This window comes from Harpia harpyja, chromosome 2, assembly GCF_026419915.1.
Source record: "Harpia harpyja isolate bHarHar1 chromosome 2, bHarHar1 primary haplotype, whole genome shotgun sequence".
NCBI classification, from domain to species: Eukaryota; Metazoa; Chordata; class Aves; order Accipitriformes; family Accipitridae; genus Harpia; species Harpia harpyja.
In genome coordinates, this window is record NC_068941.1 from 84,085,003 (window position 1) to 84,099,860 (window position 14,858).

The 14,858-nt window shown below is 44.3% G+C and overlaps 1 protein-coding gene across 1 annotated transcript; it reads right to left on the reverse strand.

Moving 5' to 3' along the window:
- Nucleotides 1–7,255: 7,255 nt before the first annotated feature.
- On the reverse strand, nt 7,256–14,858 carry CD8A (CD8 subunit alpha). Its single transcript, XM_052780780.1, has 6 exons — nt 14,684–14,858; nt 13,741–14,109; nt 13,040–13,129; nt 12,382–12,498; nt 10,806–10,836; nt 7,256–8,441 (listed from the first exon to the last, which is right to left on the reverse strand). The coding sequence occupies exons 1-6, from the start codon at nt 14,727–14,729 to the stop codon at nt 8,387–8,389; spliced, it is 708 nt and encodes a 235-aa protein (XP_052636740.1). The 5' UTR covers nt 14,730–14,858; the 3' UTR covers nt 7,256–8,386.

The following is a 14,858-nucleotide window of genomic DNA, read 5'->3' on the forward strand; positions in this document are numbered from 1 at the left end:
ATTTTGGCATTGGTGTGAACACCGGTTAGTGTTGATAGTGCCTCTAATGCAATTGCTTAGAGTACAAGAATGGCACAATTATTAAACGGCAATAGGGTACAAATTCAACTTACATATTAGAATGTATTTAATACAGCATGGTCCTGTTCTCGCTTTTAAATAGTGCATATTATAGATCCTTAACTAATTCAGAAACTCAGCTGTTTTCAGCAGATAACTGCAATTCTTTTTCTAGCTGTCTGTATGTTTACTTAAAAATAATTGCTTGCAGTTTTGAAGCTCCACCAATAGATGATGCTAGCAGTTTAATCTAGAAATGCTTATATGTTTACAGTAATGAGCTATTGTGCTGGATGTTTGTGAAACATGTCTGCATTTTGATTGTTACAGCTCTCCAGTTTGCCTTTTGAGGTGATGCAAGTTGTCTCCTACTACTGCCTGATATGCTTCTGGTAACTAGAGAAAGTGCATGCAGGGGGAAGAGTGAAGAATACTCTGAAGTTTTCATACTTAAAATACAGTTAGCACCTGATACTCATACATTTTCTCTAATGGGGTTTGGGAATATCCGTAGTAAAAAAGTATTTTATTTTTAAAGCTACAGTGGTATCTGAGGTCTGTCTCTGTTACACTTTTGGACCAGATTGTAAAGCCTTTAACTAGTCCCTTTGTGCAGCAAGTGCCTTTTAATGAGACTGCTGCATAATGAGAGCAAGGAGACTCAGCACATTTATATCTGTATCGAGATCACTGTGTCACTTCTGCATACTGCATCGGGCTTGCAACTGGTGCTTCCCTCCTTCTTTGCAAAATGTGTCAGAACAGCGGCTCTGCGGCAACAAGCGCACCAGTTAGTAACATAGATGGGCCTTAAGCCAAGAATTTTTGACCACGCTTATATAAAAGGTTTAGTTTAGCTTATGGGTGCTCCAAAAGTAATGGAAGTTAATAAATATGATTTATGTAGCAGCAGCTTGTTAGTAGTGTTAGTTCTATATCTATTAATGGACTGAGTTTTAATTTTTGTAGGTGTCTTAAATAGGAAATCTATTGTGATATGTTCTTGTGGGGTTTCAAGTCTGACTTGTGGTATAAAACATAAACCTTAAAAACATAGGAGGAAACGAAAACAGTGCATAGCCTTTTTGATCTCAAAAGGTTTTGATCATTTTTATAGTACTATGATTGTCATTAGCACAAAGCTTGTGTCCTTGCTTCCCGTTAGTACTCTCGATGATCAGCTGTTCTGTGAAGTATTTTTGAATTAAGTGAAGTCTTCCTGCAGTGACTTCAGCACTACACATTGCAGATAGACGTGGCTGAACAACCAATCTTCCCTCCTAAAAATCAGTGTTTCTCTACTGAAGTACTGTCTTGATTTCAGTCTTCTATCTGTAAGTCAGGTTCATTAATGTGTGTAGAAGCTGCAGTGAAAGCTGTGTGTTACAAGTAATGAGTTAGAGCTTCTGTTCCTTGTGAACTTAGACCTGTCTCCATCCTGTTGCTTTCGTTCTTTCTTCTTAAAATTTTACAGGATGGCTGTTGCTAAAATTTAAGGTTGAAGTTATTTGTGACTACTCGGAGCCAACTTGCCAAGTTTAACACAGTAAGTTTGGGTTAGATTTTCCTTGCAAGGTTTGTTTGCCTACTGCAAGATACCTTTTTCCTTTGTGTGCTTATCGCTGCAGAGGTTCATGAGTCTCTGGGAGGGGAGAAAATGCACGCTCCTTAATCCATCCCAACTCGTGTACTTTTCCTTTTGTGATTAGGAGACTGCAGTGTAGGGAAAGGCTCTCTGAGAACAAGAAAAAAAAAAAAGTGGCAGCAATGATCTGTAGTGAGTAGAGCTGTAAAGCAGTGCTACATTACTATTCTGAATTTAATTCAAGCCCTCTAATATATATAAAGGAATAGTGGTTTACAGAAATATATATGTGGGAGAAGAGTGATTTCATACTCCTTTATGACTTCATGTTTGCATTGAATTAGCAGCCCTATAGGGAAATATGGAAAATCGAGTTGTTCACTGAATCTTGCTGGGCCTATATGCAGGAACTGGTGTTTTCAGATCACACTGACTTGTAGTAGATTTTACAGGACAGCTGTATCTTTGTATTCAAATGCAAAAGCCCTGGTAGTGTTCTCCAGTTCCTATTCCACTTTAGAAGTAAGGATTTTTCACATTGTAGAGGGGTTATTTTGAATGTAGCCAAGCAGCACGGTTCCAGTGCAGACTGGAACAAAAACTCAGTGCTGAAGCTGGTGGGTGCTGTGACCCGGACTGGAGCGAGCAAAGCCCAACCTTTGAAAGGGATATCCCCTCTTCTCCTGCCTCATATTTATTTTCAGACTCAGTGACCCTGCTATTGGTTTCTTCCTTCTTTGTAAGTGTCAAGTTATCACTGTGGGTTTTCCTTTACTTTGGCTAAAGAAGCAAAGGGATGGGGAAAATGCAAATAGCATCTCAGTTCAAGTCTTAAGCATCATCCATAAGACATTTGCATGTGGGGGGAGGAACTAAATATACAAACACAGCTATTTTGTCTGATGATTTTTTCCCGCCTCAGAACTGAGGGCAAATCTCAGTATTTTCCAGGGTTTCTAAATTACACAAGAGGTTTCCAGGAACATGGAGCACAAGCAGATGTGATAGGTCTCCCACTACAAAAATCATATGTATTCAATTTATTCAGCACATCTCAGGATGGGAATCCAGTGATGGATAGGTCATGCTGACCCTGCATGTCAAATAGATTTGATTTCAGATGAATCAGAAGGCAGAAGCCTAGTTACAGGAAGGTCATATTTCACTGTCTCTTTACTGTTCTTCCAGAGATTCCTGTAATTCTTTCCTTGCCTTATTCTGCTTTTCTGTCTTGAATGCTGCAGAAACAGCAGCAAGGGTAGGGTTTCTGGAGGGTGGCTTCCAAGCACTTGCACAACGTGCGCCACAGCGTTAGTCTGAGAAGTCTGGGATGAACTTGGGTGCCTTCACTGTGACAGGTCACCTGTCAAATACAGGCTTGGACAGACAAAGTGACTTTAACTGACCAGTGTAGTTACTGGCTCTTCTGGGATCATCTTAGCTGTGTTATTTATCTGGAGCTTATTTAACTCATCAAAATCCTTTATAATTCAGAAAATACTTTAGAGTAAGTGAAGCACTGGGTGGGGTAGAAGCAGTTGTCTAACAAAGGCAATAAATTCTAGATGCTTTATGTTGTGGGGGCATCTGATGCCTCCCTCAGCTTCACAGGGCTTTCAGTGACCATCTTGTGCCCTTTTTTCTTTCTTAATTGAGGTTTTGCTTAAGTAGTAAATAAGCTCTTGCTCTTTCCACCAGTAGGTGTTAACTCCTAGGTTGTTTGCCTTTTAGCCCGTCAGCTTCTGAGAGTTTTGAGCTACTCCGCTATTAGTTGTGAGCAACTCTGCAATTAGGTAACCTTCAACCTCTGAACAAATTTAGTCCTTCCACTTCTCTTTGAAAGTAATTCTATATCTCAGACTCTTGTTTGCCTTGTATTAACCTGTAACAGCTTCCAGCCTTTGCTTCTGCAGCTGGTGCAGTCACCTCAGCGTGTAACCCAGAACCTCCTCCACACACTGTTAGCAAAAAGCTGTCAGATCTGTAGGGCCTGTCCAGCGACAGCTTCCTGCACGGAGAGACAAGCACCCTCGAGCTGCTTCTCTAGACTCCAGCTCAGCCAGTCCTCCTCTCTTTATCGGTGCAAGCAGCAGTCTAGGCTTCTTGCCCAGACATTGCTACTCAGCCAGTTTGCTCCGAACTTGCTTGATTTTCTAGAGGCATCTACATACCTTCTAGCTTGATGCTGCGTAGTCATTCACCTCTACAGTAGGGCTGGAGTTGCTTTCGGCTCCTTCCCTTCTCACTGCTGCACTGGTACTTGCATCTGGTTGTTGAGGTTTTGGTGCAAAAGATGTGGTTCTGTTTTTGCCTGCTATCCGTAGCTTGCTTATCAGTAGGGGTGCAGAGGTAAATATCTTGTGAACAAAATGCAGGTCTTACTAAGCTAATTGTAAAGATTATTGTTCTTCAGCTCTACATGTAAGTGGAAAACTTAACAGGCCTTCCTTGAGCTGTAGGTTTAAATCCGAGACGCAGTGCTGGCTACAGCTGACCTGAACTGGAAGATGAATCGATCGTGGGACTGCGTGGAAGGAAGAGCTGGCGAAGGAAACTCAGTCTTGCTTTGGAGAGCTGTGCTGTGTCACCGCCTCTGCTGGAGGGTTCCTTGGTGAAGTCAGTCCGGTGGTTTAAAGCAAACTTCTCATGGATGTGTCTGCCCATGAGGTGTTCCTCTTTTTTGGGGTATTCAGCGTGATACTGGGAGCAGTGACTAAAGAAGAGTAAGTGCTTGTTCTGGTGCATGCCCCAAGCTGCCTCTTCTGGTTCCCTCAGCCTTCTGACCTTCTGCAGAGGTAGTTTTGCTGGTTGGGTAGCAAATGCTGAATCACAGCAGTTCAGTCCAGTGTATTTGGTGTATTTCTAAAACATATTTAAATTGCAGTGTTTCACAAATAGAAAGGCCCATGTAAGAAGAGAGAGATCAACAACTTTTACCCCTGGGTATCTTGGGAGGGACAGCAGTCCATGAACATGTACTTATAGTAACTCAGAGAGTCCGCAGGTGGAGAGCTGGATATGCTTTTAAAATTAATTCCTTAGTAGGTTTATGCTAACTTACGGTATCTGTTACAGTGGTACAGAGGGATAATATTTCTACTGATACTTTATGTGCAGTTTGCAGCCAAGCTTAATAGGCAGTTTGGGTGATGCATCCTGTTGGTCGTCTACAGATCTAAGAACCAAAATCAGACACCACCAAGATCTGTGTTTTAAAGAGAAGCAAAGACACGAATGAAGATAAAGAATTGAAGATGATGCCTGGCTGATAGTTAGCAAGTAAGAAGCTGAAAGCTGCTAATAGAGTTCAGTGAATGGTCATGTATCTTTAATAGCTTGATTATACCCAGTAAAAAGCCATGCCCTCATAGCTTACAGCTGTGATGACGCTGTCCAGAAGTTGGCAGGCAGGAGAATTTTTAATAAGTCCGTTAACTGGGCTTTCTTTGTATGTGAAGCATACCCCCTAAAGAGGGAATGTGCTATATAGGCAGTACTATTGCAATGAAAGTCCTGTCTTTGCAGTGCTGAAACTGCTGGGAGCTTGCTAGATTCATGAATTTATGAATGAAGGCTCCAGTGATCCTCAAAGGTGAGATTTCGGTTTTGGTTTCTTTTAAGGCATCTGGCTGTGCAGCCAGAGCTTGAACCAGTAGATACTAGTTGGTGCTGCATAAACTGTGGCCTGCAGAGTGCAGGCTGGGGGTTCAGCACGAAGAGTGCGTAGAGGGATGCAGGAGGCATCCCAAAGACTCCCAGAGTTCGGCATCGGGGTTAAAAGAGATCAACGATGTTCTGTGATTCCGAACTATAAGTCAAAAATCGGTAGCCCCCACTGCGCAGTGGATTTTGTGCTGTATTCAGGAGGGTAATTACAACTGTCAGTGTTGTAATTTTTTTTTTAGGTGTCGGTTTCCTGTGCAAATGAAGACTACTAAAAAAAAAAAACAAACCCCAACAAACCATATACTGCTTCCAGTTCTTTGCTCCATTCATCTGCAGTGTCAGGAGGGCTTTGGCTGCATCGATCTCACTGCAGGACCAGGGTCTTGGTGCAGCACTGCACGGTGGAGCATTACTATTAGTAATGTCAGTAGTTAGTAATGCCCAAATATATGTATTTTACATTGCTTGGGGTATTATCTTGCTCTGTTTATCGTGCATGCGGTTTCTGTAGCGAGGGATTTGTTGTACATGTGTTCATCTTATTGAAATGCTTTTTGATTTTAAATACCCATATCCAGTTTTTCACTACAGGATTGACCTCTGTAGGCTCTCATAGCAGTAGAACTAGCAATAAGTATTTAACTGGTGGATCATGAAATAATAATTTCATTTGAAAGAATAGCATAGCTTACAGGGAGTAAAATACAGAAAAACGCTTCTGCTAGGTTTTCTGTTCAATGTTTAATGCTATACATTTAATCTTGGGGTGTGTCACATGCCACATTCAACTACTGTGCTAGAGAAAATGCATTTTCTTGAAATGCAAGGAAATGCTTCCCATGCATAATGTGGCCTTTTGTGGGGAAACAAGAGATGCATGCAGTCAGATCATTTCACCTTCTTTCTACAAAACCATTTGAAAGAGCTGGAGTGGGAGGGGAAGGTCACTGTGGAAGTGTGGAGACAATCTGTTGGAAAAGGATTTAGGTTTGGGGGTCGGTACCAGGTCAGGACGAGCATTGCCTGACAGCCTGGGTTACAGGAACATGGCATGATGTACACCAAAGCGCTGGTATAATGTGAAAACCCAGGATAAAATGATTGAGAATAGTGAGGAAAGAGCTGTAGAGAATGCTATCAGTGAGATAGTGAAGTTCCTACCTTTTGTAAACTGTTTTGCAGAAATGCTTTATGAGTTAAGGCTTTCTAAGTGAAAACTTTTAGCTCAAACTAAGTCAACAAGAGACTCTGGGACAAGCTAATAATAAAATTGATCGTCATAGGAGAGAGAGAAAAGGTATGAGCTTTTCATCTGCACGGTTAGAGCTGACTGTAGGATGTGATCGGACTGATTCAGGTAACCATAACGTATTAAAATGGGGCTAAAGGTTGGACCTAGTCTGTCTAGAAACAGGTTGGTGAGTGGATCTGCTTCATGTTGTTGTCAAAATGCAGCTGCACGTTGGTGACAAGGCTGACGCGGTGATGGGGCAGACTGGCACTGCAGGTGCGGCGAGACCCTCGCTTCTCCCCAGCTTGGCACCTGGGGTATGAACGAGGTCACCCTTAGTGGATTGAATGTGTTTTAGTGTTTCTTAATGTCTGTGAATTCATAAGACATTTTAATGTTAAGGCTTTCCTGTTAATTTTTTCCTTAGTGTGTAGATACATGTAGTTGTCATTCAGTATTGGCCTGCTATTGTTTACACTTACCGAGTCCCTGGTTTTTTGTGGGTTGGTTTTTTTTTTTTTAATTATTACAGAAAACTAAGTTTGGAAGAACTTTGTTTCTCTCTGAACTTCTCTCTTTGCTAGCTTGTTTGCAGGGAAGCAGACTAGCAAAGGGTTTCTTTCATTCTTTTTTCACCCAGGTTTTTATCAGCCCCTTGGCAAGAATACGTGAATACCTCCAGAGTCTTTATCTCATCCACCTTCACTCATCTCCCTGCGATGGGGGAGTGTTATGGGGCCCATCCTGCAAGTCCCTTGGAAAATAATTTTAGATAATTTTAGGCAGTGGTAATCTGGAAGCTGAACTCTGGCATTCTAAAGCTCAGGCTGGTATGTAGATTGCTGGCTTTTGCCTTACCCAGGACTTCCTGAAACCCTCATTTATTATCTTCACAAAGGATTTTAGCTTTTCTGAGGCTAGGAACTGAAGAAAGAAATAAACCTTATTGAGTCTGACTAGAAAAAGTGTTTTATTTTTTTTCTCAGTTCTTGATTTGCAAGTGCAGTAAGGAAGTAGTTACATCAAATACAGAGCTGAAAAAACAGAATTCCTTGTAGTCAATCAACATGTCCCAAGTCAGTATGCTAAAAGTTCTGCTTAACCAAAACAAGTGACAAAGACTTTTTTTTTTTTTTTTTTACCACTCGACTATTTCTTTCAGAAAGAAAGAAAATCCTACCTTCCTTGCTCAGGCAAAACTCCTGCTGAAATCGGTAGAAGTGGGGCTAGCAGCAGAACGAGGATAGCAAGAGGGAAACAGTAAACCATAGCCCCCAGGACTGTAAAAGCCTAAAAAGTAAGGCCCTTTAATCCATATTTACCGTCTCAGTGCAGCCTTGTGTTACAGTAGGTAAAACAGTAAAACTCTTAGGAGATACATGGCACCACAAAAAGAGGATGTGTTAAGTGAGGGCATTTATTTTTATGTCATTTCGTAGCAAATTCAAATTTTGGCTGCATTTTAGAAAGAAGTATCGCACACCCTTGAGCAAAGGTCCAGCTAATACCCTTATTTCTCATCAGCTTATCCCTGATACAGGTCAGCATCAGGATTGATCTGTTTCTTTAGCTGGAACCACAGAGCTCCATCACTGGGAATAGAGATGGCATTTGGCCTTGGGAATTAATTTGAAAACCTCAAGTTTTGGAAGGAGCTGTGCTTCAGTGTGCAGTTCACAGAAAAAGTGCTTGCTTGCTGTCCGTGTGTCTCTGCTTCATCCTGTCTTTTCAAATTTCTCAGGGTAGAGTGCATGAGAAGTAGTAGCATTATAGGTAACGTAGGTGATGGGCTTATGTGGTGACAGCTCCCAGAAGATGATCCAGAAGCCAAAAGGTGCAGATGCTTATGTGTGTTGGCTTGGCATGCTAGGTTTCACATTGGGCTTCCCGTTCACAGGTCTAGAGAGAGAAAAGGGTTTGATTGACTTCAATGTGAAAGGAACAAGAAGGCAATTAATGTGTGGCTGCTGATCAGCTCGTTTAGCCTTGGTCTGTAGCCAGGGTCCTCCAAGAGCAGGCTGCAAAGTGTTCCTAAATCCTCTTCGTGCTAGTGAAGGATCTGCCAGCATTTCAACTAGTGACAGCCAGTAGAAGGACTTTCTTAAGACACACTGCTAATCAATTTTTTTAGTTTACCTCTGACTTCTGCACACTCCTGTCCTCTCATCAAGCCCTTCTCCATATTCAGAAATGAATGAAGAAAGAATTGCTAGGGCTTTTTTTGGAGTTGGAGAAGCTGTTATCAATTCATAAGGACTTTTTCTTGTCACAAACCATTTTCCTGCACAGCAGTTTAAAAGGAGGCTTTCTAGACAACCAGCGTGCTCCCAAAATGATAGAAATTACTGGTCTCTAGCAACTGATAGTTTTATGCTGATTTAATGAGTTGGAGATTTGGCACCCATTTTCACTGGAGATTAATTTGTGGTGGAAAATGAATCCTTCAGCTGCCAGCAAGAATCCCAGGCCAGATCCTGAGGCGTTCTTTAATTGAGTGAATTGCACTATTAACTTCCAAAGAGCTTCATTTCAGTGAGTGGGAACAGCTCAGAGCAGCAGGAATTTCCTCTCTAAATAAAAGCTTAAATATGCTACAGTTGCTTAAACCAGAACTCTGTCATGTTACTGCTGCTGCCGAAGGAAACCTGTCCTTGATGAGATGATTTCCTGAGGCACTTGTAACCCAACCGCTCCATCGGTGCAAAATTGAAGAGCTCTGCAGTGTGTTTTTTTCCCCTTAGGGACAGAACATCTTTGCACAGGGCTGGCAACAGGGATTGAGATAAGTGAAGAATGCAAGTATCGTCCTAAACAAGGCTGCTAGAAGAGCTCTTCATTATCACTTAGCCCTTGGAAAGCCAGGCGAGGATTAGAAGAGCACTGGGTGTAATAAATATCCATCATAAAAATGACAGGCTGTTCCCTTTTTTCAGACAGGTAAAAAAAAATGCAGGTCTGTGGGTGCAGCTGTATTCTGATATGTACGTAGAAAGATAGCACCCAAAGGGCAGAAGGCATTGCCACTCGGTGCCACTTCCCTTAAATGCTGCTGTTACTCAAGCAATGATTTCTGATGTGTTCTGCCTTTAAAAAAAAATTGTAGGAATCTATTTTCTGTTCATGTAGGGGGACGGGGGTTCTTTCTGAGCGATACTGTTAATTTGGACAACTAAAAAACTTAACTTTTTTACTATGAAACCCATGCATGTATAACAGGGAATTTGAATTCATCTGACTTAAAAGATGCTTCATTTGCAAAGCATAAGGCTCCGGAGGTGTGACAATAATGTTCCAAACTTTCTCGCAAGCCAGCTTTTCCAAGTGCTAGCCCAGCGGTGGCCTGGCCGGAGCAGTAGCGGGGATTTTGGTGCTGAAGCACTCTCTTACCAAAAGCCCTAGGGTGCACTCTCAGAACAAGGCTTGCAAAACTGCCAAAGTGGTTTTCTGCAGAGCAGGGGAGGTGAAGAAACTGGCTGCGGGGAGGTCGATTTGCAGAAGCAGAATGCACGTTAGTTGCAGGCAAAAGGATTTCTTCTTCCAAACTGGCAAATTGCAATTCCTATTCCGATAGTGTTTTCCTGGTGACTCAGGATGATGGGTGGGTTGGGGACGCAGGAGGGAAAGCATAAAAAAAGGGTTCCTGTCTGTCCTAGAAAATAGGTTAACTCTAAAGCTATATATATATATATATATCTGCACTGCTGTTTCTCAAGAAAGTCACCTAAGGCTGCATCAGCCTCTCTGCTACTGTTACTTAGTGCCTGTTGGGGAAATAGAGGCATAAAGCCATGATGATGTTGGTCCAAAATTGTGCAGAGGAGGATTTGGGATGCAATAACTTGCATCTAATCTGTGGGCACAACCTGAAGGTCCAGTGGTGAAATCAAATGAACGGTTTGGGGAGGGGAAGGGATGAAATACGGTCACCCCCAGGCTCGAGTTGGAGTAGTGCATGAGGAGCACACAAATGTGATATTAGTTATAAGCATCGGGTGATGCACAAAGTTTTTAGGCTGCCACAAACACCTTCTGTCTTTGTTTTGTATCTACTGCAGTGTCAATGCTCACTGAACGCAGGAGAAGAGTCTTATCTTTTTTTTTTTTTTTTTTTTTCCCCTGAATTCATTACACAGTCCCTTCCCATCCACCGTACATCGGATGAAGAATTTTTAGGTCACCTTTTGGCACCTGCCTGCTTTATCGCTTGAGGGCGAGATGCTGCCAAGTTTAAGAGAAAAATGTCAACACCTGTCACTTACTAACCTTTTACATCTGCATCTTCGTCTTCTGGTTTCTAAAATAAAAAAGAAAATATTTTAGTTCCAAGATACCACGGCACAGCTCAGTAAAGAAACACTGCAGCAAGGTAGGGCTGGCAATTCCCTAGCAACTTGCTATCTTTAAGACTAACAACAGATAAACCAAACTTATTTTTGAGGAAAGCCATGCAACGGAGCGGTGCTATAGCTTACATTTCCCCAGCAGTCCACTTCAGTATTTTCATTAATTAAATTTTCATGTAACAGTGGCAGGGTCAGCCTGGGAACACTGATGGTGAATAATTTTTTTTGCTGTTTCCAGTGACTTCGGCATGTTGCTGAAAATCCATTGGCAGCAATTAATTTCTACAACGGGCAGGTGGCAATAATGCCACGCAGCACGCAACCAAGTTGAACGATACTCTCCCCCATTTTAGCATCTGTGTTGTTACTTTGGGCTGTATCCGGCAAAATACAATGTCCTGCCATTAATTTTAGTACAGGGTAAAAATCTGTCCTTGAGGGCTTGGGCTGCCTGCTGCAGAAACTAATTGCAGCTAATGGCTTTTCACTGATAATTCACGTCAGCATTAAAAGGCAGAAATAAATCACTGACTGGTGTTTGTACGTTAATGATGTCGCAGGTCACTGGGGAATCCTAGTGCACATGGAGAGCTCCTGGTGACTTCAGAGGGAATTCGGACCAACTCTGGGTGCTCTGCTGCATCATCAGCTATTTCCCTCGAGAAGAATGATTTTTGGCTGTGGCTCATTATTGTTTTTTCATGCATTCCTTCCTATTGCTGCAGACCGTGGTGAATTAGCATTTTTCAGGGCTGAAAGATGCTGAAAAATTGTACTTTTTTTAACTGGGTCAGCTGGTAAATTAATCTTGCATCAGCTCCAGGCTGCGGGGTCAGTGAGGATCTAGTTACGTTAATTCAGCAACAAAACACTTTGGTGTTCCAGGCAAACAAGCTGAGCCAGTTTAATGAAATCGGTGTAACTGCTGGAGGTATCGGAAAGTTAAACTGATTTCAGCAAGCGTTAAATTGATTTAAATACGTTTGCACTCGGTGCTTGCTCAGGGTAATTTAAAGACATTTCAAACATGAAATTTCACCAAAGGATTTTTGCCTACCCAGAGATTTTGCATTACTGCTTTAACCATAGCAGTCTCTGAACCTGGGCAATTAAGTTGCTTGTTTGGTTACAGCTCAGGCTGCTAATGAGAGTCTCGGTATTTGAATTTGCAAGCCCTTTTTTACCCCCTGATACACCAATTTAAGGATGGTAGAGCCAATAGAGTTTGATGGAGTAAGTTTTCTCTATTTATAATCTACTTTTCTTTCTTGTAGTGTAGAAATTGATAATTATTTTCAGGCTAAGCCTACCGATGAGGAAAGTATGAACACCAATTTTTTTTTTTTTTTTAACAGTGGCCCTTCTCTTGGGTTGACTGTGACCTGGTTATCTGATGTCTACGTAAAGGGGATAGCTAGAAGATCCATTCCCCTGAAAGACAGGGCTGCGGTTTCGGGCTAGAGGACTATCTATGGGGGGTTACGGGTAAGTCTTACGTTGACACAGCACGGTGGTGACTATCAGGGCGATGAGGAGCAGGAGGCAGGCGCCTGACAAGGGAACCCAGATGAAGATGTTACAGAAGAAATTCAGCTCTTTCTCCTTACTGGTCTCTGCAGGAATAGAGAAGAGGAAAGGTCTGTCAGGTGCTCAGGGCTGGTGTTACCTGCTCGGCATTCAGCGAGGCTGGCGGTGAAGCCGAGGGCTTCCCCTGGCCTGCAAAGCAGAAGCGGGCACCAGGGATGTCCACGAGCGCAGGATGGGTGTCATCCCCAGCAGCGAGCGTTCGTTAGTGCTGCTGCTCTCGGCATTTTCCTGGGGACTTGAGGGAGGACGTGGAGCCAAAAGTTTTCTTGCGTCCCCTGCCGAGGCTAAAACCAGCCCCAGCCCCTGAGGCTCTGCCCTCCCTCCACCTCTTCCCAAAGTACCCGGTCATGAGACATCCTCGTGCTTTTTAAGTGATCCTTAGCCTTTCCTATATGGGATGAAACGTTGGGGTTTTAACCCTCCCAGCTGCACAGACCCACTTATCCAACTCTGATAAAGCTCTAAGGATTTTCCTCCCTCTGCCATTCCAAAATGCCTGCAGGATTCCCCTCGTTTCAGTGGACCAGAGCCCGGCTCTTTCCTTCTCCCTCCCTGCAGGTGGGCTACCTGGATCCGGAGTCTTCAGGCAGGGGTCCTTTTTGGTGACGCCGCTCTGGGTGGTGGGTGCTGGTACAGTGGGTGCTGTTGTGATGGTGACTGTAAATGAAAATGGATGAATACATCATATAGGGTAATACAATAAAATAGCTCTCTGCCCTTCTGCTCTCCCACCCCTGCCAGGGCACGGCTGCTCCTGGGGCCAGCATAGGGCTCAGGTCTGGGGGGACTTCACTGAGCCCATTTTGGATGGCGACTCCCCCAAGGAGGGTCTCCCAAAACCCAGTAAGGAGCTGCAGGCTCCTCATTTCTTGCTTTCTGCCACCACCCTCAGAAAACCCGAGTACCCCGAGGTTGGTAGGACCTTTGGGACGTCTGTGAGGTGAGGAGGGAGGGGGTGGTGGTGGACTTTGCTTTAGTCTTATCCCTTCAGAGCCATGAATAGGATGGAGAAGTAGGGATGGGGAGTTGATGCTGGGTCTGCCCGATCACCTTTGTCTTTGGACAGGAGTGATACCACGAGAAGAGACAGCAAGCAGGGAGCCTCCAGCAGAAGGACCGGTGCATTGGTCACAAGATGCCTTGGGCAAGCAAGCAGGGAAAACGGGATTTGCGGGACAGCGGGAGAGGCGACTGATTAAAAAAGGCACGGGCAGGAGGTGCTGGGCATTTTGCAGAGCTAAGCGAGGCTGAGTGGAGGTGTTGCTGACCTGGGATGAAGGCAGGCTGGCCATGGCTGAAGTACAGCATTTGGTTGCTGTTCATGAGGCAGAAATAGTTTCCCTCATCTCCCAGCATGAAAGACTTCACTACCAGGTAGTAGACGCTGCCGTATTTCCTCGCCTCAAAGTGCGTGGATGTCTTCTCGTTCCCCTTGAAGGTGGTGCGGGACAGGGCAGAGATGAAGACAATGAAGTGAAGGGTCCCATCCTTGTCCTGGCGGACCCAGAATACGCCGCTGTCCTGCCTGGCACCCACACATTCCAGCTCCAGCTGCTGTCCCAGCCGGGGTTGCGTGATGCTGCTGTCACGAAACCTGGCCGTCATCTTGTACGCCTGGCCCTGGATCCCAGGGCAGCCTGCGGGAGAGAAATCCTCGTGGGAGCCGCTCGGGAAAAGGCACGTCCCCTCTGGGCAAACCTCGTTCCCTGTCCACAGGGTGCGAGGTCAAACGCAGAGGGAGGACCACGCCGTCTGAATGACTTGGAAGTTTTATTGGAGTCCTTGCTGGGATCGTGCGTGGAGGGTGCTCAGCACGATCAGCCGCCCGGGCTTTAAAGATAGGTGCTGCCCTTCAGAAAAGCCTTTCAGCTGCCTTTGTGGGGACGTTACCCCTTCCTAGCTTATCTGAAGTGACTCCCTAAAAAACCTGACCGCTAAACGCCCTTTTTTCCCCTTCCCCCTCCAGAACCACTTCTCTGACCGGGCTGCCTTCCTGGCGCGCGTGATGCCGCAGCCACCCCTCTGGCTGCCCTACGCTGGCTGAGGTGATGCCACCTTCACCTCCGCGATTACTGAGCAAACCTCAAAACCAGCCTTTTTGGTTTGCTTTTTAGTTTCCCTTAATTATTTAGCCCAATTTCTTGGATTCAGTGGAAGGGGTTTATTGCCCATCTCGGTGAAGGTGATGCACAACCCTGTGTCCATACTCACAGAGCCCCAGACCGAGCAGAAGGAGCAGCGCAGGAGACCCGGCCATCTTCTAGGGGTGGTTGTCCTCGGGGATGGTGTGGCGGAGCAGAGGTGATCTTTCTTGCTTGACTTGGGAGGCTGCGTCGCCCTTTGGAGAGGATGTGATGTCATCAGGACCCTCTTCGGTAAAGAGATG